General features: G+C 40.2%; 1 protein-coding gene across 1 annotated transcript in view; it reads left to right on the top strand.

Moving 5' to 3' along the window:
- ITPR2 (inositol 1,4,5-trisphosphate receptor type 2) overlaps positions 1-27,418 on the top strand; it is a 244,006-nt gene that overhangs the window by 152,472 nt on the left and 64,116 nt on the right. The window contains exons 38-45 of the mRNA XM_053942273.1: positions 12,783-12,891; positions 14,463-14,650; positions 15,713-15,896; positions 16,489-16,745; positions 17,648-17,848; positions 19,831-19,941; positions 24,638-24,733; positions 25,889-26,008. Coding sequence (XP_053798248.1) covers positions 12,783-12,891; positions 14,463-14,650; positions 15,713-15,896; positions 16,489-16,745; positions 17,648-17,848; positions 19,831-19,941; positions 24,638-24,733; positions 25,889-26,008 — 1,266 coding nt within the window. The remainder of the gene's footprint in view (positions 1-12,782; positions 12,892-14,462; positions 14,651-15,712; positions 15,897-16,488; positions 16,746-17,647; positions 17,849-19,830; positions 19,942-24,637; positions 24,734-25,888; positions 26,009-27,418) is intronic.

Raw genomic sequence — 27,418 nt, 5'->3', positions numbered from 1 at the left:
ATTTAGCTTGTTGGAGCCAGGGTTCCAGCTGGTATTTTGGGTCACTGTAGTGCTCTCCATGTCTCCTCCTCAGAGATTTCATGAAAACCACTTTCCTCTTGAATCTTCTTTGGGTTGCACTGTTTTTTGGATCCAATACAAGTAGACTTGGTACACTTCATGTCCTCTTTTAAACACATGTGGATTGCTAAAGAGGGTCAGACCAGAGGATTAAGAGTGTTTCTTGCTGTGTGGCCATCACCAGATGCTTCAGAAGGTCTAAGAACCCCCACTGCAGGCAGACTTCAAGTTTTCTATTCTTCCTGAAATATTGGGATAATCCTTAACAGTAAGATCATAAATCTGTGGGCCCTAAAGCAAGAGATTTTGTCTTCTTTCCCATAGTTGTTTTTTTTTTAATATTTGCTATTGTAACTGGTTTTATTTGTTGTCTATAGAAATGTCCAAATCCTCTTCTGAGTCTTGCTGAATTCTTGGCCTTGGTGACTTCCCATGGCCGTCTAATTATGTGTGGGCTAACAATTACTTCTTTATCGCTTTTTCATTGACCCTCTTCACATCCCACTTTTTGGGTAGGAGAAGAGACAGGAATTCCCAACCTCCCTATCTCCACCCCATTAAAGCTTTGCTGTGCTTTTACCGTGTCTTTTCCGAGGTGAGCAATCTCAATGTGTAATACTAGAGTTTTTCCATACCTTTGTGTGCTCCCAGCACTTCTCTGAGCCTTCTAGGAAATGGCAACCTGATGAAAACACAGGACTTAGATGAAACTGTATCGCCGATCCAACTTAGAGCACTAATTTTGTCTGTATCATTGCTCACCCTACTCCATGTTTTCACAAGGGTTTTTTCTGCATTCAGAGCAGAGAATTTTACCAATAATCAGAATAGCCTAAGCAGTCAGTTCTGTAGCCCCTAAAACTTTTGGTGGGTTTTGTTTTGTGTTCACTAAAAGCACTGACTTAGTGCCTTGCCTGTGCTGTTTGACTCCTATTTACTGGAACTGTAAAATTCTTGGTTTTCATAATGCTGTTGAGCCCTGATGTTGGGATGTTGTGTGGCATTTATCAGAGAGATGTCAGGAGTGGGGATATCAGCACCCTTGAAACACAGGAGAGAAAAAATTGCTGTTACAGGACTTCCAGAGCACGTTTTCTGCCGGCTCCCAGTCAATCTGTGCTGTACTTAACACCTCTAAAGAAGCCTATGACATTGTATTTCCATAGCTGCATGCTGTGCATGTAGGAACATTCCAACGATAATATATTTCTCCTTGGAAACAATAGACACTTAGGCATTATAATGGCAACAGTTTCATAACAAATATATGCTAAACTCTGGTATGATGAAATAGTTAATGCACATGTGCTGCAGTCTTATCTGGGACATAAATAACTCCACAATTTTAGCAGATATTAAATATAAAGGGGCAATTTAATATTATGGGTGAACAGCTTGCATATTAAATTTTATATAAACATGAATTTGTCTTTTAGTGGTGGGAATTTGAGGAGCTGAGACAAGCTCATGAAAATGTGAGTTCATCTCCCCCTTGTCTGTACCTTTGAACAGCTGATTTAATTTCAAGCAAATTTTGGTAATTTTTTCAATCAGTTATGGAGTGGCTTCAATGTTATTCTTTTTTTTTTTTTGCAGTTCAGCATAGAAGATAACTTTTTCCTGATCTTGGGAAATGTGGCATTTAGAAATTGTTGTTGCTCCTGAAATTAAGAGGACAGCTAAAAATCTATTGGGCTCTGGTGTGACAGCCAATATATCTGTGACAGTTATTAAAAACAAAATGCTACTCTCTTAATACAATGTCTCAGTTTCATGCAGCAACTTTGGCTAATAGAAAAAGTTTATGAACCTTCTGCTGCAGTGCTACACAAAGTCAGAATTATTTCCATGGCAGTCTTCAAAGGATGTTATTGGATTTATTTGTTTGAACTGATGAAATTTTAGACTCCAAGAGTGAAAAGCTAATATTGGCCTCTTATTTAAAAGAGAGGATTGTGAACTGCTTTGGAAAAAGAGAGGTTTCTCCTAGCAAAAGTAGCCTTCAAAAATCCGAATGTCTGCGTTTCGTTTGGAAGAAAAGTTCTGTCATAAAAAGTTCAGATATGCCAGGAAAGACCAGCTCCATCATCAAGTGACTGCAGGTTTGGGAATCAGTGGGTAAAATCGAGGATAATCTCTGAATGAGCCTGGAGAGGTACTTAGCCTGCTCACTTCAGAGTGACATTAATGGGGGGTGAGGTAGCCTGGCCTAGCCAGTCTGAGCCAGGACCTGGTTCCTCACTGCAGGGGAATAAACCTACCAAAGGCTTTTTTTCCAGCCTCCTGAGGAGCTCAACACCAGGGGTATGGTAGAGCCCAGCTGTTCTCTGTGGCAGCACAGCCTTTGCCAGGGCAGGAACAAGAGCTCAGGTGGTGAATGACGTTGTTTTAGTCACAAGATGATCCAGTTCTCATACCTTATCAAGGGGGCCTTTCCTTCTGCTGTGGCTTTACCTCCTAATCCTGTATTGCCATTATTTCTTAGCTACTTGGGAGTGGATTTGCTGTTTGAGGAAGAGGAGATGTGGCTCCTTGTGGTGACAGCCAAGTATCAGCAACTATGTCCTTGCTGAGAGTCAGCAGCAAGGATCTTACAAAAATCAGCAAATCTACCAGAGGAGGTTGCTTAATACTTATTTGATATTTGCCACCTCTGGCAATCAAAGTCATGAGTCAGGCTCCTAGAAGTGATGAAACTACTTTGGTTTGATTTCTTAAAAATCAAAACCCCATCCACATATTTTAGAGGTTTGGTGTTTTTTTTTTTTTTTCCCTGGCCCTCTGGCTCTGGCCACACAGGTTTCACATTTCCAAGTACTATTCCTTGGACCAGGAGCAGTCAAAATTAGCATAGTGGTGAGGTCATTGGTTTTTTTCTGGACTTTTTTTTTTAATGTAGGCTGGAATTCTCATACAAGCACAAAATTTTAAGTGCTGGACTTCAGGTGCCAGTTATCATCCTGATACCATCCTGAAAAGGATTATACAGTTGGGAGAGTTGACGTGAATAGAAAATTCCCGATCAAGTTTACTGGAAATTTATTCAAGCTGCTACTGCTACATGTTTTGTTGTTTTTTTTTTTTTTTTTTTAACTGGGGTGCATGAATTATAATTATTTTCAAATTATCCCTTTCAAAATAGATAGCTAATAAAACGCTAGACTGGTAGTGTTTTCTAACTTTGCTCTACTTTTCTGTTCGTCTGAAATGCCACCTAATTTTGTAGATGTAGTGAAACCAGTTTGTAGATTGTAGTGAAACCAGTGCAGGAGCTGGCCTTGTTTCAGATGAGAATTGTTCTCCTCTGCTTAGAAAAGGAGGGGGATGCTTTGTTTTCCCTGCTGTGCTGTGCAGCACAGAGTGAAGGGACAATCTGCCCATCACTGAGTCACCACTTATGACCACTTAAGACATCTCCTGCTGTATCCTTACCACACCCACATTATTTTTTGGAGCTGATTTGTGCTGGTTTTGCAGCAAGGTGGATGTTAAGACAATGTTTCCACACACCACTGATAACACTTCAAATATTTCTGCTGCCCTGAACCTCTGCAAGGTTGGTTCCCTTTCGCCGTTCCTGTTCTGCTGCATGGATGGAAGCTGCTGGAATATATTTTGACCAGCTGTTTTCCTCTGCACTAGCCACAAGTATATTTGGAGGCTGACACAAACACATATACACACTTGGTTTTTCCCCCCTTAATGCTTGAAATCCAAGAAATCAACAACAATTTGGTATCTGTTTCCATCTAAGAATGCAAGAGGTGTTTCCCAGAAGCATCAGGTGTGTTGATCATTTTGTCAGGCTGGCTCTCGGGGTGCTCTGGATACAGGGTTGCTGATCTCTGTCCAAAACACATCTTTAAATCATGGAAAGACAGAATCTGGCAGTTCTGTGTGTTGAATGTAGTGGTGTTCAGAGGTGAGTGGCACTGGAGGAAAAATTGTTGGGATTGTTGGGATTGTTTTGAGACAATTCATAAGTACTTTGATTATTTGGCAAGAATGCTGAGAATTAGTTTATTTTCTTATCACTTTTTTAAAAAAGTAATAAGAAAAGAAACTAATTCTCACTTCTAACTGAATAATTCATATTAACTGTGAACATTTCTGTTGGTTGGAGAAAGTGACACAGGACATGGTTTAACATCATGTACACAGCAAAACTAGAAACCATTAAGAACCAATGAGAAGTACTAATTTAGTATTATATTAGTACTACCCACAACTCATGTCAAATCCAAAGAAAAATTTCCAGAATCCTATAACCTGGATTGCAAAATAATTCTGATAACCTGGTTTAGGGAGTGCATAGGTTCCTTCAAAGGTAAGCGGTGACATAAGTACAAATTCCGAATTTCTGAAGTGTCATCATCAGTTTTTCATCATTGTGCCCTTCCAGAGCCTGAAGGAAGCCCACAGGAAAGATGGAGATAGACTCTTGACACGGGCGTGGAGGGACAGGACAAGGGGCAATGGCTTCACACTGACAGAGGGGAGATTTAGATTGGATATTGGGAAGAAATTGTTCACTGTGAGGGTGGTGAGGCCCTGGCACAGGTTGCCCAGAGAAGCTGTGGCTGCCCCATCCCTGGAAATGTCCAAGGCCAGGTTGGGTCGAGCTTGGAGCAAACTGGGATAGGGGAAGGTGTCCCTGCCCATGACAGGGGGTGGGACTGGATGACCTTTAAGGTCCCTTTCAACCCAAACCAGGCTATCATTCTATGATTTTGTGATCTTTACCAGTAGACAAGGAAGAAATCAGTGGAACAGGTGGCAGGTGAAAATGAGCAGAAAACTGAAATACAGAAAGAAGTGCCTCCTGAGCTAATTTGAAAGCTCTGAACCAATAAGTGAAGATTGTGCTATATCTGATCCAAACCAGGGCAGGCACTGCATCTGCAGAGAATCCCTTACCTAGTAAATCTCTGGCTTTGAAGTTCAACATAACAGCAACATGGCAAAAGAGAAAAATGTCATGAAATTGGTGTTTGGCCACTTCTATTATTTTCCATTGTTGTCTGTTACAAATTGCTCATAAAATGTCAAAGCACAGTAGTGCTCATAAGTATGCATCTGGAAATTAAGTGTCTGCTTTGGTAAATATTCACATTAGGGCACTTAGGGGTAATTTTTTTTTCTTGCAGAGCATGAGGAGTTCCACACAGAAATCCTGTTAAAAAATAATAGGATTTGTGTGCATAACTCCCTGTGCATCACTTTGAAAGTTTACCCCCTGCAGCGTAAGAGTTAGATAATTTTAGTCTTTCAAAATTGTGCTTCTCCGATCTGGTCTTTTCCTGCAGTCTGTTATTGATGGTGCACTCATAAATGCTTCTAAATAATCGTGATCAAATCTTACATTGTTTTCCTTCCGTGGTGGAGAACTTGAGTTATTGTGTATCCCAGTGCTTTGTCTTGTACTGGAGGAAGTCTGAAAGGAGAAATTACAGAGGTGCAAACATGACCTGGTTTGTAAGTGCACAGTTTATATGCACAAGTGACAGATATAAACAATAATATTTGCCCACAGCAAAGACTTGTTCTCTCTCTATATAAATGCATATATACATATCTAGAGGTCTGATATTTGAACAAAAAACTCCCATTCAGCAGCTACTAATACTTTATGGCCCAATAGAAAAATTATATAATTACAAAATCAAACTGTGTTTTTCAGTGTTTTCTACTCAGTCTAAGTCTAAATGTCCCAATGCAGTGGTTTTCACTAACCCAGTTTTTCTCTCCTGCTGTATTCCTAGTGGAGACGCTTTTTAGAGTTACTGTCAAAAAAATCTTTCTCTTAATATGATGATTTCTTGAGTTTCTTCAGGGTGCAGAATTGAACAGTTATCAGGCAAAACCTGTGGGGGTTTTTTTTGTTTTTTTTTTTTTTTTTTGTGATGTATCCAGTGTTCTTTTCCCTATCCGTATTGAAAACGGACTGGCAAGAGCAGTTGTTTTGCAATAGTTTGGCACTTAGGCTTCCAGCTTTCTATGGAACCTGGAACAGCAAGGGAAAGAAGAATTAAAAGACTGCTCAAAAAATGAACTCCTTTTTAGAACAACTGTCATTTGGTTTTAAAGAAGTCATGCTTGTTTTTTTGTTTTTTTTTAATCTGAACCTGTTAATGAATCTCTGCATTAGTTACAGTCTCAAGTTTATCAGTTAGTATTTGTGATGCAGGAAATTTGTATTGAGACAAGTGGGATTCCTCCCAGTTTTGTGTAGGATTGAACAATGGTACATTTTAAATGTGGGGTGTCTCTGCTTAATGAGAGACAGCTGAGAGGTGTGGGTGGCCAGCTCTGCTCTCCTAAGAGAACTGTGTCATGAAGTCTGGTGCATATTTTGGGTTGCTTTTTTCTTTTTAGACTTGGATAAAACACTTTTGCCTGGCAAAGTGCATGTCTGCTCCTTCTCCTACTTAAGTTGCTGGCAAATCTCCTGTTGATTTTAGTGCAAGGAGAACTGGACACCAGCTGGACCCAAATTCATATTTGAAAGTGCTTTTTTTCCCTGGTGTGAATAAACTCCCCAGTGTGCAAATAACTGTGCTGTTGGGTGTCATATTTTATTGGTGAAATTATATCACTTTCAACTATCAGTTGGCTATGAAAATATCTTGTTGCAAAAAGATCAAAACCAAGAAAAAGCTCACTCTGTGTAAAAACAAACAAACAACTCCCCAAAACAAACAACTTCCCCCAGTTCGTGAGCCCCCTGGAAGTTGCTGGCATCATGAAAACAGAAATTTTCCACTTTGTGGACATAATAGGAGTCAAGACTTCGGGGCTCTCTTCCAAGCCCATGCTTGTGCAACACCATGCGTGTGGTAGCCATGGCCTCAGCTGATCCCTTTTGGAGACAGGGAGATTTCTGTGTCATCTTGCATTTCAAGAGCAGGTTGAATCATAATTTAAAGCCTTATAAAACCACGTGTGGTATCTTCACAGAAACCACTTGCACAAAACTCCTTCTCCCACCATGTTTTGTCTCCAAGAGAAATATGGGAACAAAATGAGTGAAAAGCAACAACAACAAAAGCAGCAACCAAAAAGTTCATCCTGAAGTGGGCACTCAGACTAAGTAGAATAGAAATTTCATTTGTAAATAATGACAAGAAACATATAGAAGTAGGTGTCTTTTAAACAGTCTTCATAGAAAGCCAGGCTTCTAACCTCATCTATATTTACTACAGGAAAAAGTAGCATGATGTCTTCATAGATTATGTGAGATGACATTTTTGTCACCCAGCTTGTTCTCCTAACGTAGACCACAAGATCTTCAAATAGTTTCTGTCTGAGAAGCCACCTAGTCGTGGTTTAGTAACTGCCAGCAGTACAGACTATCACACCTCTCCTTAAGCTGTTCCAATAGCTAAATGCCACTACTGTTATATAAAATAAAAATAAAATTCATAACCCACAAACTGAATAATCCAACTGCCTCTACCTCTTTTCTAGCTGAATTTCTCCATTTTCAGCTTCTCACCAGTATGTCTTGCACCTTTTATCTTTAGACTGAAGTCATTCATTATATCAGATTTCTTATGTAGATAGTCAGAAACAGAGTTCATGCTTAGACTGATAAACGCAGTAGATTGAATGCCTTGAATTTCTGATGAAAAGACTTGTTTTATTCTCTAATCACTCTCATGGAGCTTCTCCAAACCTGATCCAATTTGTCAGCATTCTTGAGCTGTGGACACCAACTTGTGATGTGGTATTGCTGCAGTAATGTGCATGTGAATAAGTGAGAGAGTCACAAATCCCACATAACAGCTCTTGTTACCCTTTGCAGAACTGTGGGATCTGGGTAGTTGTCATTGCACTGATTTTTCTCCTAGGCTTTTCATTCTTCCCCAAAGTTATGACCTCCTAGAACAGAATCCTCTGTGGTTCTTTTTGTTTGTTTGTTTTGTTTTGTTTTTTGTTTTGGTGGGGGTTTTTTTGGGTTTTTTTTTTTGTTTTGTTTTTTTGTGTTCTGTATTTTATTGTTAATAAGACATACAGAGGTTTGGACATAATGACACTTATATTGTTTACTTCTAGTCAGTTTAATAAATGATGTCTAATTTGTTAGCAGTGACTTGACTTTATCCCCCCCTTTTTTTTTTGTGTGTGTGTGTCCTTTCCAAATACAATTAATAATTATTTTCTATATGATTTAATTTCATTAAGAAAAGTCCCAAATGAGGCAGACAATACATATTTCATGAGTTTGCCCATTAGAAGCCCATATGTTTGTTTATGATTTCTTGCTTTAAATTGCACACTGAATTGTGTTGGTCACTGAGTTGTTAAGCCATTTGATAACTGTCCTTCTGGGCTTACTTAATCAAAAATTTTGCCTTACAGGATTGTGTCACACTGCACAGTTTATCAAACTTTACCAGAATGAAATTTTCATTATTAGCAAAAGCAGAAGATAATCTTCAGCAGTTTCAGAAGGTCTGTTTTGGCAAACCTGTATTGAGGCAATTATTACAACATGATGCCAACATTCAAACTGCCATCACTATATAATAGCTTCCTTTAGTTTTGTGTTAATGGCATGCAAAATCAGCCATTCCTTTGACTCTCCCAGAACTGATATCAAACTCGTGGCAGGGGGCTGGATATCATTAAAAAGTGTAAGAAGTACTCTCTGGAACTTCTGGAAAAGTATCATTGCATGTGAGATGTCTCACAGCTCTCTGGGATTTTGTGTCTCTTCCAAACTTTCTGAAAACCTGTATTAGTAGACCAGAGATCCCCAACAGCTCCTCTTTTATACTTGGCTGCAAGTTATTCAAATATGAAGATTTAATAAGCCTAGTTTTCATGCCTGTTCCTGGATTAATGCTGAAATATAAGCATTAATTACCTACATGTGATACATCATCCACCGTATCACAGAAATACTGGTTGGATGTAGCTGCCTTTTCTGTGTAATCACTGATAATCTGAGCATCTCCACTTCATTAATCTAATACAGATTAAGAACTAGAAAAGATTACCAGACCCTCTAGTTCAGCCTTCAGAACATCATATGTATAATTCCAACTCCTTAAGAAGTGTCCAGAGCTATATAAGGCAGGACAGATAAGTTTTGGTGGTGTAATAGGGAGAGCTGGTGCTGATGCAGGTATCCATGATAAGCCATATGTGTACCTCTCCCAGCCATTGCTTCCTGGCACATCCTCATGTGGAGCCAGCCTTTTACAGGCTCAGAGAGGGCAAGTGAATAAACCATTGTATTAAGGCATCTAAATCAAGTTTAAAGACCAACTAATGTAATTAAATGTGGACTGAGAAAATGGAATTTGTTTGTGTCTACATGTTCCTACTAGAATAATTATTCCCTATTGAAAACTTTTGCCTGTCAATTCCCATCTATTTAAAATTGCAACAATATCCAGTTGTTGCTTTCTTGTGTCCTCAGTCTCTATCCTAGCTTTTGTTAGGGACAATGCAGTGGTATTCATCACCAACAATAAGACTGTTATGTTTCATTGTGTTTTTTCCAAAGCTATACAATGTTCTAGCCATTATGGAAGGGTTGCAGTCAGCTGAGTGATGTTTACATGTCACTTCCATACCCTAATAAGAGCTATAAAAGAAAGTGTATTGTAGCCAGCAGGGAAGAGATTCAGCTTGGAAGGCCAGGACTTCTCCCTCATATAGAAACGTAATCAGGGAAGATAGCACTGCACTGCGTAGTGTGCTTTTATTTTTGGCCTCTGCTTTAGTGCCACAAGTGTCAGTAGTAGTTGCAGCAAACTGCTTATTCATGCTGCTGCTGTGATTGTTTGCTTCTGGGCAGTATTAATTTTGTGGCTGTGCTAAGTTAGGAATCCATTCCCAAGGACATCAATGGCATGGCTCTCTGGCTTGTCCTGGTAGCGGCCAGTCTCGTTCATGTGATGGGAATGTTCCTGACTGTGTTTGCTGGCGTTCCCATAAAAGCATTCCCACACACCTATGCCAGTAGGATCAGCACTTTTTCTGGAAGCAGGGTCTTTCCAGCTTTTTCTAGGATGGTGCCTCACAGTCACATGCTGGAGGTGACGGGCGTTTCTGATACATTCCTTGGGCGTTTCTCTGTGCACTTCTCAGCCCTGGTTCGTGTGGCTGGGCTCTTGTGCTCTTTGTAGTGGCAGCTCATTTCACAAGACTCATGGAAGTCGTATGGCTGCCTGAGGTCATCACAGAGGAGATGAAGATCCCGAGTTTGCAAATATGTGGATTGAGCCTGGGGGTGCATTTCTGACACAGCTGTCAGGCAAAGCAGAGGTTCCACCACATTTCTGCTTTTCGAACATGGCATCCTTGACTCTTGGCACTTTGGCTTCTGGGAACTATAACTATTGTCTGGATTCATGGGAGGTTGAGAGAGAGCAGGAATCCTAATAATTAAGACTTCTTGGAAGAAGAAATGAAATCTATTCCTTAGTTGGGATATGGGTGGAGCAGGATTCCCCTTTCTGTAGCCAGCTGGAAGAACATCTTCATATCCTCTGGGATCTTTGAAGGTAACAAGGCAGGAGGAAGATGTTAGATGTGCTGGTAGTTACTTGCTTTGAGATATTCAGACCCCAGTGCTAAATCACTCCGTTTATTAGTCAAAAGCTGTTTTATGGTTTTAAACATTCTTCTTGATAAAATAAGGGCTGTTTTGGTTGAACAATAAAGCTTGTGACCACAGGTAGTATTCTTAACTATATATAGATGGCTTTTGGTGTTTCTTCCCATAACTGCTCTGTGGCTGTTTATATAATGTACCATTAGTCATCAACAGACTGCAGAGGTTGCTGGTTGAGGAGGTTGACTCAAACTGAGTGGTTAGTCAAGTGCTATGGCAAATGCCAGCCTTTCTGTTGAAAAGATCATGTCTCAAGACAGTGCCCATTCTGGATTGGGTCCTAGTTGGGAGTTAGGAAGGGTTTCTGCTTTGTGATCCTATTTGTATGACAGTTTTATGATTCTGTGATATATATGCCTGAGAAAGCTTGAAAAGGGGCCTTAGCCTTCTTCTCAGTCCATGTTTATCAGTTCTGGTGGCAACTCTTTTCCCATCACTAATATGTTTTTCTTCTTCAGGAGATGAGGAAAATGAGGTTCACTTTGCTGTGAGACACTGGAATTTGGTCCCAGCTAAAGACAGGATGCTGAGCAGGAGGAGATGGTGCTCTTACCTGTCTTAAAATTGCTTATGAGCTTGGTTACTGTACCTTGTCCATTACTGTACCACTCCAGGTTAAACCCCATCACAACCAGGCTGGGAAGGAATCTGTCTCTGTGTGAGAGACTTCTGGTTCTTTGCCTTGCTCTGTAGCGCAGAGCACACTGGATTAATCTCACCTGGAAAATCCACCCAGTAAACTCCCTGTAGGTGATCCTTCTTATTTTTCTTGCAGCTATTGTATTTATAGCTTTTAATATTTTACTGTAGGCCTTGTACTTTCCTTGGCTGTATGAGGGAATTCTGTACAGACTATCATCAAATGAAAACATCAAAATGGGAGAACTAGGAAAGAATGGCTGGTTGGTATTGTCAGGTAGCACACAAAGTCCTGCATGTTGGCACTTTTTTCAGGTGGACAAGGCCATTGTCTTCAAGGCCCATGAAGCAGTGAAGTCCCTCTGTGGTTGCCACTGGAAATATTGCCTAGTTAACTGGGAAGTGGGAGTGTGAGAGTGCCTGGGACTTGCTTCCCCACTGCCTGCTGTCTGTGGCGGCCACAGAGATGTTTTCATTGAAAACTTGACTGCTGCACTAATGTGCAGGCACTGGCAAGCTGCTGAATGCTGAGAATGCTTCAGATATTAATATTTTCTAGAATTTCTTCCATTAAAACCAGCAATTTAGTAAAAGTAGGGGAAAAATGTTCAATTTTAATGCCAAATGCTTTAAATGACCATTTTTCCCCTTCTGTGTTGAGCATTGGAGACCTTACTTATTCCTTTTTATGAAATCTGAGGTTACACATACACCTACAGTTGTTGTGTCACCTTCTGTCTCTGTAAAGCTGAGTGCTGGCTGCAGGTGTTCTGTGGAGACTGAGGGCAAAATAAAAATGCCAAGTAATTGGTACCCTGACTCTCCATCCAGCGTGTCCTGTGTTGCAGAACATAAATAAAATGAAAGGGAAGATCTTCAGAGAGCTGCATGCAAATTTTGACTGGTTGTGGTTTTGGAAGTCAAGGAACAAGGTGATACAGAGAATGCTTTTTAAGCTGTTTTATCAAATGTCATATCTCTGTTTTAATATTTTATGTGATGTGGCTTCTTTCAGATGATCAGCTGGATTATCTGAGATCAGAGAAAAGGGAGTGGTACTACTCAGCTGCAGAAAATAGGAAGAAAGTGCCGCCATGGCAGGGTAGGGCACAGACACACTGCAGAGCACTGGCTATTTGTGGAGCTTGTTTCAGTACACACATCTCACAGATAGCCAGACAGAATTACTGAAGTGGAGGTGTTTTATTTATAATGAATAAGTTTAAAACAAACTTCAAAAAAAAGTTTATACAACACTATTTTAGAATTTTTCCCCTGGGATTTGTTAGATAAGACCATTAGATATTTATTTTCTGGACAACTTTCCTGTTTGTGTGCTTACTAATTATAATGGAAAGACCTACTAAATTATGTATCTGTGTTAAACAGCTTGCTTTTCAAACAAAGGAAATTGGCCACAACTCTAATTTCTTCTATTTTTATCTTTCTCTTAAAGGGCAACACTTTAAGGAAAATCCTCCTGTATCGGTACTTTAAAGGGGAATATGGAAGTGGTATGAATGGGCCCCTGTCTGCCAGCTACAGCAAAACTGCACAAGTGGGAGGTAAATCAACACACATCATTTCAAGAGACCAAAATTAGCAGCACTGTTTTTTCTAATAGTCACATTGGACATGCTCCAGGCATTCAGTTGGTAAATAAATCAAATATGTTCTGTAACCACTTAGAAGAGAGGTAGTATCAGACTTTTCTATTTTTAAGTTGCACACACTTGTCTCAGATGGTGCGTTTGGAGGTACCAAAGTAGGTACCAGTAAATCCCCATTCAGAACTTCAGCAAAGCAAAAAACTTGTGAAGAGAAATGGTATTGTTTCTGGAAACTAAAGAATTTTTTTACAATCCTTTATTGATATATGAAAAAGATAAGATCGAAGGAAGAGCTTCTCACAAAAATACTGCTTAGACAACGGAACATATTTTCCTGAGAGGTTGTAAAATGTGTTAGTTCTTGTTACAACTTTGCTGGACAAGACTCTGATGAACCTCTCCTATCTTCCTGTGGGCAGGAGGTTTCAGTAGATGATCTCTGTAGGTCCACTATAAGCTATTTTTTTGTATCATTCTGCTGTGGAAGCCACAGGAAGTTACTGCAGGGTGGTTTCTAGGAAAACCCATAAAAATGGATGTCATAGGAAATGAGGCTGGAGCTAGGTATAGAGCCAGCTCAGAACTGCATTTTGCATTTTCAGTGCACACTGAAGGCATGCCCAGATTTGTCAACTTTTGCAGATGTTGCCCAGCTGTTCCTCCTTAACTATTTCAGTGTAGACACTGAAAATCTTTGCAGTCTTAACATCCTATATGCCAAATTTTCCTCTCTAACAAATAAGAGACTGAAGTTTTACTATTTTTTTTAGTTCTCTCTAAAAAGTGTGTTTGTGTATGGTTTCATCACAAAGTTTGAAGCATTTTAATCAGTTTAATCAAAGTAGTACTGTCTGATTAAAGCAGTACTGTATTTTTTGCTAATGAAGTAGGCACAGTTACATCTTTAGAGAAGTAAGAATAGCAGGAAAGATGATCATCTGTGATAATAAAAGGTGGTTGATTTAATGAGCTGATACAATTTAGCAAAATTTATTCAACCCACACCTTTAATTTGGATTAACTCAAGTCTGTGTTCTTAAAAGAAGCATCATGATGATGATGGTGATGATGATCTAGGAGTTGGCAAAAGCATTTGGCTGGAAGGTCAGACCCATAACCAGGGTGGATTTACCAGGACACAATTTTAGTGTAGATTAGGCCTGAGATTGAAGAACAGATTTAAGAAGGGTCTCAGAGCACTGACCCTACTCCCAGTTTAGTGTATGCAGCAGAGGAATTAAAAAAGGGTTCAGTGAACAAATCAGTGTCCTTTCCATCTTATTTATTGTCTGAATATCCTGGCAGAACAATGGCTTGGGGATTTGTTTTATTTCTTATTCTTAGAACCCAACATTGCAGTTTCGTACAAAAATCTTGTTTTTATCAAAGGGAATTTTGCCTGACAGAATTTCAAAATTAAATTTATTACGTTGCTATTGTGTGCTTTATCACTACTAATAGGTTCATTTTCATACATGTGTGTGAAGCAAACACGAGCAGTATTTGTGTCTTTGTCTAATTTGCAGGTGGATTTTCGGGACAAGATGCAGATAAGTCTGGGGTGACCATGTTTGATATCCAGTGCCTCCTGGACAAAGAAGGTGCCTCAGAACTGGTCATAGATGTGATAGTGAACACTAGAAATGACAGGATTTTCTCTGAGGGCATTCTGCTCGGTATTGCGCTGCTTGAAGGTGGAAATACTCAAACACAGGTACTTGTTTAATCTGCTTATTCACATATTGATTCCGAGATGCATGTGGTCTGGAAACAAATAAAGAGAACCTTTTTGCTGTGAGTTCTCTGAGAAGTTTGTCACTAGAATATGTACCACTGTAATACAAATGTAAATATGCCCTATTACTATGCAGTAGCTTTTTAGGAGAAGAAAATGTTTTTCAGCTCTCCCTCTCTGTGTAGCACTGTGCTGCTTTTAATCTGGTCATTGCTATGTGAGCATTATCCCCAGTTATTTTATGCACTCTTTGTAAAATTAAAAATTATAATACTTCGAAGTTTATAATAACACATTATTTTCTGGAAACCTTCAGAGACATTTATAAAAATCTCCAAAGAGAAAAAAAACTGGTCATTTGAGAAGATCAGTATCCCAGTCGATAGAAGATATCTGCTTTAAACTATGGTTTCTAGGTTTTCTTGTGAATTATATCCCTCTCACACATTTAGCCAAATCAGATGATTGAAGGAAGAGAGAGAATTGATATGATGAGGAAGGGCTGGGAGATTGGGATTGTTTGCAAACTGTTGCAAATGGTCCTCAGCGTGCTTGACAGTTATACTGAGGGACTGGAATTAATAACCTAAAATAATAGTTAATAATAAATTCTGTCTGTAGCACAAAAGAAATTGATATAATCCAAGCTATAATATTACATATTTGATGTTCCATGCTTTCTCTTGTTGTTACATAATAAGTTACTTTTGACTGTTATTTGGAATGGAATATCATGACTAGTAAGCCTGGAGAAATGGAGAGTGTCACAAAGTAATTTAACTTTAAGTACAATATTGTGACATTTAAAAGACTGCAAATAGCACTGTTCACCATTTTGCCCAAATTTTAAAACATTATCATCAGCCTTAGTTACCAGCCTTGTATATCACTTTGTGAAAGAACTGGTCAGGCAGTGGCCAACATTTGTTCTGTGTAAGTGAAGTAATTATTCATCATTTGTTTCACAAAAAAAAAAAAAATAGTGTATTTTTGTACTTCTTCTTCCTTAGAAGATTGATAGCTAAAGATTTTTTTTTTCAGTATTCGACTTACCAGCAACTAAAGGAGCAGAAAAAGTCAGAAAGGTTCTTTAAAGTGCTGTATGATCGCATGAAAGCTGCTCAGCAGGAGATCCGATCCACAGTGACAGTGAACACTATTGATTTGGGGAGCAAAAAGAAGGAGGATGACAGCGACCTCACCATATCTGTTCCCAAAAAGAGAGGTAAGGAGGCACCCCTGGGAAGGAGAGGAGCAGCGCATTGTATTGACACTGCCTGTGCTGCACTACTGATGCTCTGCTGAGCTGATCAATAAGTTTTAATATTAATCATTGCCAATTTGCATATTTGCCTGTTTTTCTCTGAATTACAGTCCATCTCAGGTTGGCCACAAGGAATTAGCTTTAATGAAAACAGTGAAGCTCTGCCAGTTTGCATCAATAAAAGCTATTGAGCCGTATTTTTAGAGGGGCAGAAGCAGAGGCTGCTGCTATTGGGGATATTTCACAAGAGCAAGCGCAGGAACTGATTTCCCACCCTGTGGTCTTCCCATTGTTCCCATCATTTATTATATATGGGAGAGAAATAGTAGGGCTTTTTGTGTTAATGTTCTGTTTCACTCTGGTTTGTGGTTTATTTGGAACATGCTATCCCTGCATGAATGTTGCTTTGATATTCTTTTTGAGTTGCCTAGAGGTCTTTGAAAAGTTAGGCACCAACAAAGAAAAAGTTGCATTCATTATTATTGTTTTCTTATTGTTTAATCAAATCGGGAGAAAGACTTTCACAAATGAAGGAAAACGATCTTCTTTTCAGTTAAGGATTCAACCCTGCATCTGAAAGAGGGAATGAAAGGACAGTTAACAGAAGCATCTTCTGCAACCTCCAAGGCTTACTCTGTGTACAGAAGAGAAATGGATGCAGAAATAGATCTGATGGGCTCAGGAGCAGATGCTGCAAATGCAGAAGAGAAGTCTGCAGAAGAAGCAATCATGAGCCCTGCCATTGCAATCATGCAGCCAATACTGAGATTTCTTCAGCTGCTGTGTGAGAACCACAACCGAGAGCTCCAGGTAAAGTGTTTTGAGCTGAGCTTTTATAGGGGTCTTATTTGAGGGGCTGCACCTTCATAAAGGGAGAATAAGCACACCTGTGCCTGGCCCCTGTTACAGAATAGGGCTGTCTGAAATGTTGGGGGTTTTTGGTCCAAGGGATAAAAGAGCCCTTTTCAAGAACCATTTGGGTTCTGTGTTGGAGGAGTGCATATTTATATCCTCAAAATTGCTTGGGGATCTCAGCACAGCCACATGGAACTGAGGAGGGTCTAAATGTCCCTGCTAGTAAAGTTCCTATGGTCAGTTGGTGGATCACTTAACACAGGCTTGAAGAGCACAGGAAGTTTCTGGGTACTGCCCCTTTCCCAAAGTATCGCAATTGAAGGCTTTAGGATGCTCTGTGTGTCCCTGCTATCAGTTCTTTTGGTAGAAATCACTGTCCCCATAGCAACCTCTGCAAAATGTATTTTCTGCAAATATACATCAGTGCCATGGCTAGGAGTGGTTTCTCCCCTTCCAGCTGTGCTTGGGGTGGTTTGAGCTGAGCTCCAAAATGTGCCACCAGACCTGCTTAGCCGTGGGGCAACAGCTTCCAAGGGCTGTAATGGGTGACTGGGAGCAGGTCTGCAGGACATATAAAAGACATTTAAGGCCAGTGCAGATGTTTGCCAAGTTCACTTTCCTAAGCCCTCCCTGCTCTATGATTTAATCAGATAATAGTTCTCAATTGCTGCATCAAGGCCTAATATATTTTCTGTAGTAGTGCAGTGTACTTCAGTACCTGAGACACAGTGGTCATATGCTTATAAATTATATCCTTCAATGTTTTAATGAAAAAAGACTAAAATACTTTGTTTGCCTTGACTCTCTTCCTATTTTTTGTTTTGTTTTGTTTTGTGTTCCTTTCCTTCACCCATCAGAATTTTTTAAGACATCAAAACAATAAAACAAATTACAACCTCGTTTGTGAGACCCTTCAGTTTTTGGACTGCATCTGTGGGAGCACCACAGGTGGGCTGGGCTTACTGGGGCTGTACATCAATGAGAGGAACGTGGCTCTTGTCAACCAGACGCTGGAAAGCTTGACGGAATATTGCCAGGGCCCGTGCCATGAAAACCAGGTAGGGCTCAAGAACTTCTGGATGGAGAAGGCTGTACCTGAATGTTGGTGTCTGGGTGCTTATCACAAACCTTTGAGTATTCCTGATAACATAAATTCACTTGGAGCTGCTATGACTAGACTTAACACGCTTCAAGCTTTTGTGAGGCCTGAGCAACCCTTTTAAGTAAGAGCTCAAAACAGACTCTTCCTGTAGTACCTCTGTTCCTCTGAGGGTTTGCAGACCTTTTGGAGAGAGTTTCATTCTTGTGTTCCCGTGTCCATGCCTTAAACCTCACTTTGTGAGACTGGATTTGGAGTCCCAGTTTTGGAAGTGCACTGCAAACACAGGCTTGTTTGTGTTTCCGTATGTTTCATTTTCACACATTTTGCCCTTGCTGGTGGTTATACAGTTTGCTAACATTTACTTTCTTTATTTCACATAACTGCCACAAAGTTTAATTTGCCCTCCCAGCATACCACCTAGCAGCATCTTTAATTATGGTATCAGTAGTGAAATGGATGAGACTTAAGACCACACTTCTGATCTCCTGTGCCTTGCTCACTGCAGCCTTTTGAAGTCACACAGCTGTGATTTTTGGTAGAAGTCTCTTTAGTGTCTTGCTGAAGAAGTGTAGGAAAGTAAAGGATGTGGTTAGATGCTGCCATATTTGATCTGAAGAGAACTGCAGTAAAATTGTCATAGTGCATGAAACTGCAGAATTTTTGCTATGGGTTAGCAGTGGGAAAATTGTGGTGAGCAAATTACAGAAGCAATCTGTTCTCTATGCTAGAAATAGTTGAAGAAATACATGCAGTATTAATGCTTCTTCATTAATGTGCACCAATGAAATGTAAAGTGCTGTTACTGCCATTGCTGGTAATCAGCTGCCTTTACTTAATATTTTAAAAACAAAGAGAAATCCTTTAGTGGTCTAAATTTTGAACAGTAATATTTAAACCACTTATGAATGGGAAAAACAACTGTAAAAAAGTATAGCTACAGGACTGGAGATTAGAAAAAATGTTACAAATTAACAAGTTCTCCAACAAAGTTATGTGAGAAGCACTGGAGGAGCGCTGATATGGAAGGGAATGATGAATTACACTTTATTACTTAGGCCTATCTGCTGGGAAGTCACTCAGGATTTGAATTATATTTGTTTACACCAACTGCAAGTCTAATTCAATATATTTCAGGGGCAAATGCTCCACACTCTCATTTTGATTTTTCCCCTTCTCTCTGTCTTCCTGGAAGACTTTTCCTTTCCTATTGTCCCATAAACCTGCTAAAGGAAAAGGTGCCATAGACTGTTGTATAACTGACTGTTATACACAAGGCCTAGAAGGTCCAGAACTCCAGTTGTAAAGGCATTTGGGAAGCACCACTGGTCACAAATACAGTTTTGAATTCCATATCCAGAAATACCCTTCTTTGCAGGATATGTCTAGATGCATGGAGACACATGTGATTTTCCTGAACATTTTGTGCTGTAACAGCAATATTAATGCTGGCTGCTGAGGGCAAATGAAGAATCTGAGCATGCAAATTTGGTTGTGCTTGCAGTCAAGCTTGTCTTTTATGTCTGAGGCTGGCATGTGCTCAGCTGAATCTGGCAGTGCTCCTGAGGGCTGCTGTCTGCAAGTTGTACTGCTTGGTGCCAAGCCCTGCGGGATTCTCTGGGAGCAGATTTTAGCTTGCACCACCTTTTTTCCAGTTGGGTGTTTCACTACTGGCAGTGTTTGGGTTAGTTCTGTACACACAAGTCTCCCCTAGCACTTCTTGTGGTGTGTTTTCAGGCTGTTCTGTTTTGGCTAAAGGGTTCTGTAAAGTCTAAAGGTACCTTGCTCTTGTAAGGTGTTTTAAGTTCTAGGTCCTTCTTTTGGAAATTTGCTGATGTGCATATTCTCTTCCTCCCTCTGGCTGTATCATCTCCCTCTTTTTCCCACTCCACCCCTCCCTTCTGCCCCTGCCCCATTCCCTTCTCTTCTCTTGTTTTGCAGACATGCATAGCCACCCATGAGTCTAATGGGATTGATATTATAATTGCTCTCATCTTGAATGACATAAACCCTCTTGGCAAATACTGCATGGACTTGGTGCTTCAGCTCAAGGTACAGTATATGTAAATTTGTTTATTTGAATTTGGGCAGCAACAGAAGACATACCTATGGGAGAGCTCTAGGCAGCCTGACATTTACTTAATCTTACCATAGCGCAGTATACTCAGAAGCCTTTGAAAAAATATTCTTGCAAATGAGTTCATCTAAGCTTCTGAATCCTTATCAGGCCCTCTGCCACAGGCCTTTTGACCCACTGCTGTGTTTGGGACTAGGTCCTCAGCTTTTTTTTTTTTTTTTTTAATCCTATCAATCAGGCATGACACAGCTAGCATGAAAAGTCTGTATTGTGGATGTAAAATCTCTCAAGGTTGATGAATAACTACACTGTACAGGCATGCAACAAGTCAGGCCTTCTCTCCAAATACCGAACTCTAAAAAATTATTTGAGAAGGAAATGCTGTGAAAAAGAATAATGCATCAGATGACCTGCAATGTCAAATAAAGTTGAAAACAAGGTTCAAGTAAATTGTACCTTATTTCCCTTCTCAGTGTCCTCTGAGGGGAAGCACAAAGTGTGGAGTGTGAGGGCAAAGCCTGGAGCAGGAGGGCTTGTAATGTAGTTTTGTTCTGTATTCTGGGGAGAGTTGGACAAGCTCGTAGATAAGTTTCTCCTACCTGTGTACCAGTGCATGCAGAGGGGAGCTTTTCAGCTGTACTGTCTGCCAAGCAGGGTAGAATCTGTCCAGGACTATTGTCTTTTCTTGCCTCCCAGATTAAGTATTTCCATTGCAGATGGTCTGTTTCCTCCCCAAACCAGCAAATACTCTGTGGTAACTGCATTGCATCATATTGGCAATGTTACACATGTCTAATAAAATAATTAATATAGCTATATTTCATGTACAATGAAACATTGAATCAACAGTGCCTTACATATGATTTTAATAACTGTAATTACTTTTTTGAATGGTAATGTAATTCAGGCCCCCCTCTAGCAAAACACTTAGGCAGACATTTAACTTTGAACATGCAGACAGTTCTTTTGAAGTCCAAATTTCAGTCTCTGTAAAGATGTATCTGCATTCACTCTAGTGCCATTTTGATTTGCCATTGTGATGAGGTGAGCAAATGCTTGTAGAACAGCTTTTCTGTGTAACAACCAAACACAGAGCTTAGAGACACCTCTGCAAGGAGCAGTGTGGCTGCTTCACAGGAGGCTGGCTGTGCTCAGACTCACTCAATTTGCAAAAATTGTGGTGAATGATAGCAGAGGTTCAGACTGTGGAAATTATTCTGATTTTGCAGAATCACAGTCATTTGCTTTAATAGGGATGTCTTGAGGTCATCTTGTCCAAGCACCCTGCTTAAGCAGGACCAGCTAGAGCAGGTTTCTCAGGACCATGTCTGGCTGAATATCTCCACAGCTGGAGACTCCACAACCACTCCACTGCTTGATTCTTCTCACAGTATAAAAGCGTTTTCTGGTGTTTAGATGGAATTTCATGGGTGTTTTATTCTTCTGCATTTCCTCCCACCAGGTATTTATACACCTTGATAAGATCCATCTGAGCCATCTGTACTCCAGGCTGAACAATCACAACTTTCAGTCGCTCCTTATATGTAAAATGCTCCATTCCCTTCATGATTTTTATGGCTTTTTGCTAGATCCATTCCATTATGTTCATATCACTCTTGTACTGGATCTGAACACGTTGCTGGGCAAGATGTGATCTCAAGAATTGGATCCAAATTAAGAAGCTGCTGTTTTTGATTTTGAGTAGCAACACATTGAAATAATAAAGCAATGAGTTTACCAAGTAATGTTTAACATTGACACTCCGTCAGTGGTTATAGGCAACTTTGAAGTTGCAAATACATACATTTTGCACTGAAAATACAGAATTCGAAGTATATAGGCCCCTACATTTACACTTATAAACAAGCTCAGACACTGTTTTCAGGGAACATTGTATGTTCAATTTACACCCTCCAACCAAAGGAAAGGCAATGCAGAGTTATATTTTCCCATGCCATCTTAGTTTAGCTTGTTTTGCACTTAGTTTTTGATGTGGCATTTAACTACATCTTCATGGATTATATTTTCCAGTGGACTCCCGAATCATTTAGTGAGCAGACCAGACAGCGTTCACTGAGTTCACAGATGGCCAGTGTTCTATTCTGCTTTTTTTTTATTTGGAGTGTGACCCCCTGGCCTTCCTTACTGAACAGTGTGTAAGCCCTGGCACATAGGAAGAGCTCAATATCTGCCACATCTGTGACAGGATGAAGAGACATTGTCAGTCTAAGGGTACAGAGAATCTAAGACAAGTGTCTTCTTTTTTTCCCTCATAGCTGTATCTAGTTGCTTCACTCATTAATTTGTTTTTCCAAAATGTTTATCAGGAGATGAGATGGGAGCCCAGGTAAAGGTGAAATGAAGAGTAGAAGTGCTTTGGGCTATGCTGTTTTTTAGCACTTGGAAACTGATTTTTCACAGTACTAATGTGTTATGAACTTTTTGCTGTGTTTTCCAAGTGATGGATGTTTTTTCCTCACTGATGTTTGGGATTAGAAATCAGATCCTAGGCTCTCCAAATATGCAGAAAGTGAGGAATAAGTAGCCAAATAACCATCTCAAATGCCTGCTGTAATTCTATGCTATGACAAGGCACTTCTCCTGAGTCAGTAGCAAGAAGCTGGCTGTTGATGACAAAGTCCTACCTACCTTCCTGGAAGCTGCAGCAGGCAGTCCATCCCCAGGGCTGTCTGCACTGGGAAAGAGCTTCAAAGTCCTCCTCAGCCATGTGTGAGTGGACTGATGCCCTCCTACTGTTTCCTCCCTTTCCTTTCCTGGGAGCCTGTCATGGCCCCCTCCCTCCTCCTCAGTTTGAGATCCTACCACTACTGACTTGGCCACCACTGTAAGGGAAAACTGCAGCAGAAAAGGAAGCATCTTGCTTTTCAGAGCAGCATCTTGTCAGGAATCCTCATCAAAATGCTGTCCTTTCCCTCCCCCATGTCTCGTTCACTGTGCACATTAAACTTCTGCAGTGTTGGTCGCAAGGTAAGGAGTCTGATTGGACCTTTCCCATGGATGGTCCTGATTTGATTTAGAAGGAAAAGGAAAGGGACATGGCAAAACTCATATGGAGTGCTGTTCTTCTTGAGCCAGTCCCAGTTAGGTCTTCTTATTTCTTTTTCTTTGTCCTTATCTCATTCCTGTGTTGGCAAGCCCAGGCTCCTCTGTCCTGGCTTCTGTCTCAGGTTCCAGTCTCTTCTCCCAGAAATTTTGAATTCCCCAGTTACATACAAATCTTCATTCTAATCTACTCTCCTTCCATTTACCTTCAGTCTCATCCTTCAGTCCTCCAGTTAGAGGTGTTTAATCCTCAGCCTAACACAGCCCTGAGCAAGCTGCTTTGAGCAGAGGCTGGACTGCTGGAATCTTAGTCCAGAGGGCAGCCTTTAGTGTGTAGTTTTATGATCAAACATGCACAGTTTTGTGATTCTGTGCTCACCAAGAATAGCCCCTGTGGGCTTTTAGCTGTGAAATTAGTGTGTTTCTGCTCTATAGTACTCAATTTGTAATTTACAAAATGCTTCTGAGTTGGACAAGTTTGACTAGGAGACTACAACTTGTGTGATTGTTCTATTGGCCTCTAGTGCTCCATATTTTAAGGTCTATTATCAAAACTTGGGGATACAAAGGCTGCTTAAAACACAAGTTGCTTGAACATGTAGGGAATAACATCTTTCTTTTTGCCCTTGTCCCAAAAGCAGCTGAACCCTTTTCCTCTGAAACTGCCCATGCCAATTGTCTGAGGCACACCCTCCCTGGAGAAATTTCAGCTGGAATTGTTGATAATGGCAATAAGCAGCTGAGAATGAGGTTGTAGGGTGGGTTGGCTATTTTCCTGGCCCCTACCTCTTCCCTGGGGACTGTCTCCTGCTTCCAAGTGTTCCAACAGCTCAGTCTGTAACAGGGAATGATGAGGATGATGTGACAGGTCAGCCAAGGCAAGCCTGCTCTGCCAGAAGGCAGCCAAACCTCCAGGACCATTCTTCCTCTCCACTTCACCACTGCCGATTTAACTGGGAGACAGGCAGGTCTCTGAGGCACCACGGGGCTACTGCAGCTAAAGCTCATGCTGTGTAACCCTGAGGAGCTGTCTTGGGGAAAAGCAGCCAGCTGACAGAGCAAAGGTTGTCTTTATATATTCCCCCAGGAATATTTAGTAGTGAAACAAAACCTCAGGAGTGTATGAAAACAGTTTATTTTGCAGCCTTTCAAATAATAACCTGTTGAAATTCATAAAAACCAAAGGGGAAGGAAACCTGCCTGAATGATAAAACCTTTTGTGTAATATGTTTTGTAATTACCTCTGTTGAGTCTTGTTTTAACAGAAAGCCAAGGCAAAAATTGCTAGGTGGAAAATAAGGAAAGGAAATTAAATTTAATTTCTTATGCACAGTCTGCAGCAACACTCTGTATTTAAGTAAAATATTTTTCAGTGTTTAAAATTTTCCTTCCAATATAGCGTGCACAGTTAGTGTTACGGTATGCTGACATTAAAGAAAACTTATTAAATATGTCAGTAAAATAAAAGATGCAAGTGGTTGAAAATCTTATGGTCCTCATAAAAGGTCCACAAAAGTGGTCCTCATAATCTCAATTAAAACAAATGCGAGGGTCATTAATCCATGAAAGAGATTTAAAATTTGCATTAATTTGGTTTTGTATTTCTAGAACAATGCCTCCAAGCTTTTGCTGGCTATTATGGAAAGCAGGCAAGACAGTGAGAATGCGGAAAGAATCCTTTTCAACATGAGACCAAGAGAACTGGTGAGAAAACTTGTGAATATTCATAAATCTTTTGGCTGAAAAAAAACCTGTCATTAAAACATTTTTAAAATGATCTGTATCTAAGCTGAGAAGTGTTGGCAGCGTATGGTGGCACAATGTATCAGGATAGTACTAATTCACAAAAAGCACTTTAAAAGGATCAAGCATGCATGATTTCAGTCTTTACGACTTCATTATTTTTATCCGTTCCAAGCACTTTCTTTAATTGTTTCCTAACTAAATTATCATATTCTGGTAGACTGTCTTCAAGTGCAGTTTGTCAGGGGCTCGCAAATTAAGCTTGTGAAGCAGTGCTAACAGAAATGTGTGCATAGACATAGACTATATTTAATAGACATATATGTTATTTATTTATGTTTCATGAACAAAGAGAGTTCCAAGCAGTTGTTGCTGTGTTTTGGAACAACCTTGATGTTTATGAGGTCTCCAGGAACTTTAAATGTGTTGGAAAGCTGGGGAAGTAATTTCCAATACCACTTGACTGTGTAACAACAGAGTCTGAGAGATCTGGGAATTCTTGAGGGATTCTGGGGAAGAGTCTGGGGACATCGTCCCTGCCCTTAGGCAGAGCCTACTGCCTTCTGGTTTCAGGGAATCATCACTAAGGTGGCATCTCAGCAGGATGAGGCCATCCCTAGGGTACAACTGCAGGATCAGGCCTTGTGTGGGGAACCCTATGGTGGTCCTCTTAGAGGCTTTTGAATATTTGGAATTTCCCCAGCACCCTGCCCAAATCTTCCTTTCCTTTTTGGTTTAGATGTGTTTTTTCCTGTGAAATTGTGCTGCTGCCTGCTCTGGCCAGAAGAAGATCATGGCTGCACTCTAAGTGCTGCACAACCACCCCTGCCATATCTAGACCAGTCTTTAGAAGCATTTGTGAAAATACCTGCTCACAAAGGCTCAGCATTCCTGTTACTTTCTCATAGTTGCTGATGAAAAATGTAGTGGTTTGGAGCTTCGTAAATCTTTCAAGCTTGTCTTTATTCAGAAAGTGTTTCTCAGGCTGCTTGCTCTTCTTGCAGAACTGCAGGGCACCCATGCAGGCTGGAGCTGAGCAAAGTGGCTGTGTTCAGTGTGATTTTTTCCCAAGAACCACATTTATTTCCTCTCCCCCTGGCTGGATTTGTTTTGCAGGTGGATGTGATGAAGAATGCCTACAACCAAGGTCTGGAATGTGACCATGAGGAGGAGAATGGAGATGATGGCATCTCCCCCAAAGATGTTGGCCATAATATCTATATTTTGGCACATCAGGTATGTCTTAGTTGTTTTGGGACAGCTTCCAGAAAAGCATTATATGGTTAAACTCCACATGGTCACAGGTGGAGTCATGCCCTTCAGGGGTAAGAGAGAAGTAACAATGTGTTTGTTGATAAAAACCACAGTTTGGTAGCAGATGTAGCAGTGGGTTAACAAGGTTCAATGGCAAGGCACACTTTATTGTTTACTGCATACAGGACAGGCTCAGCCAACTGTCAGGGTGACCCTCCTGTTGAGTCATGATCTTAAGGAAGGATCCCCTTGCATTCTAAACTCCTTCTCAGAGGAGAGTTTAGCTACAGCTGGATCCAGACTTAGTCCCAGCCTTTCCCAACAGTTTGTCTAAAGGTTTATCTGCACATGATCAATCCTTTATATCATTTAGCCATCAAGAATTCAGAGTTTAGCATGCTCTTAACCACTTAGCAAGAGTCTCTTGTGGTAAGGAATCCCTCAGTATTGTCGAGCAACCTTGAGAGCCATTCCCTGCCCAAGGGGAGATCCTGAATATGTTGGTCCTCCCATTGAGGAGAAATTTCACACAAATTGTTATTTGTGTGAAATAGCAATGTAGAGCAAAACAGTGACTGTCTGCTTAGCTTTGTCTTCTTTTAACATTAACAGATCATTTATATCAATCAAATAATAAATTGTGTTACCATTACTGATGTATTTTAAATAGTGCCTTCAGTTGTGATACCAAGTGAACTTGATTGCAGAAGATTCCTATTATTTTAGATATATTACTTTGCCAATAGGAATAATTGGGCCTTTTCACTGCTTTCTCCTTTCAAATTATGCTGTAGTGCCCTCAAGATTTTTCTTATCACTTTTGCTTCTCTACTGGTAAAGGTAGAATGTACACTGGAGGTTTTTATTTAATGAGCTATTTATTCTTCAGAGTAGCTAGTGTCAAAAATAGTTTATCTTCCAATTATGTTCAGAATATTGAAAAGTTTTTTTGTAATTGAAAGAGTAAGGACCATGAACTTCTTGGTTATATCATAAATTACAGCATTTGGTATTTCATACAGGGGCCAAATTTTAAAAAAAGGTTTTTTCCTAAGTAAGAAGAAATAAACAGATGGGGATAGGGAGTGTTCCTCATTCATTATGTTTATTAAGTTAAGTTGTTGTTAGGAATTGAATACTCGGTGGAAAAAAAAAAAAATTTTAAAAAAGCAGTCTATAGTTACAGTAGTGTTATGCAATGTTTCTTTCAAGCAAGGAATGCAGAAAAGCAGTTCCTGAGTTATGCTGGTGTGCTCACAGAACATTTAAATAAGTAGGTATTATTATGTTGTTGGTGGTGTGGTTGACCATGTTCTACTCTCGTGCTGTGTGTGGGGCTGTGCATAAGATACCCATCAGAGATGACAGTATTTTCAGAAAGCATCTGCAGCT

This window comes from Vidua chalybeata, chromosome 5 (assembly GCF_026979565.1).
Source record: "Vidua chalybeata isolate OUT-0048 chromosome 5, bVidCha1 merged haplotype, whole genome shotgun sequence".
NCBI classification, from domain to species: Eukaryota; Metazoa; Chordata; class Aves; order Passeriformes; family Viduidae; genus Vidua; species Vidua chalybeata.
Note: the sequence above shows the minus strand (reverse complement) of the source record. Positions and strands in the feature narration are given on the sequence as shown.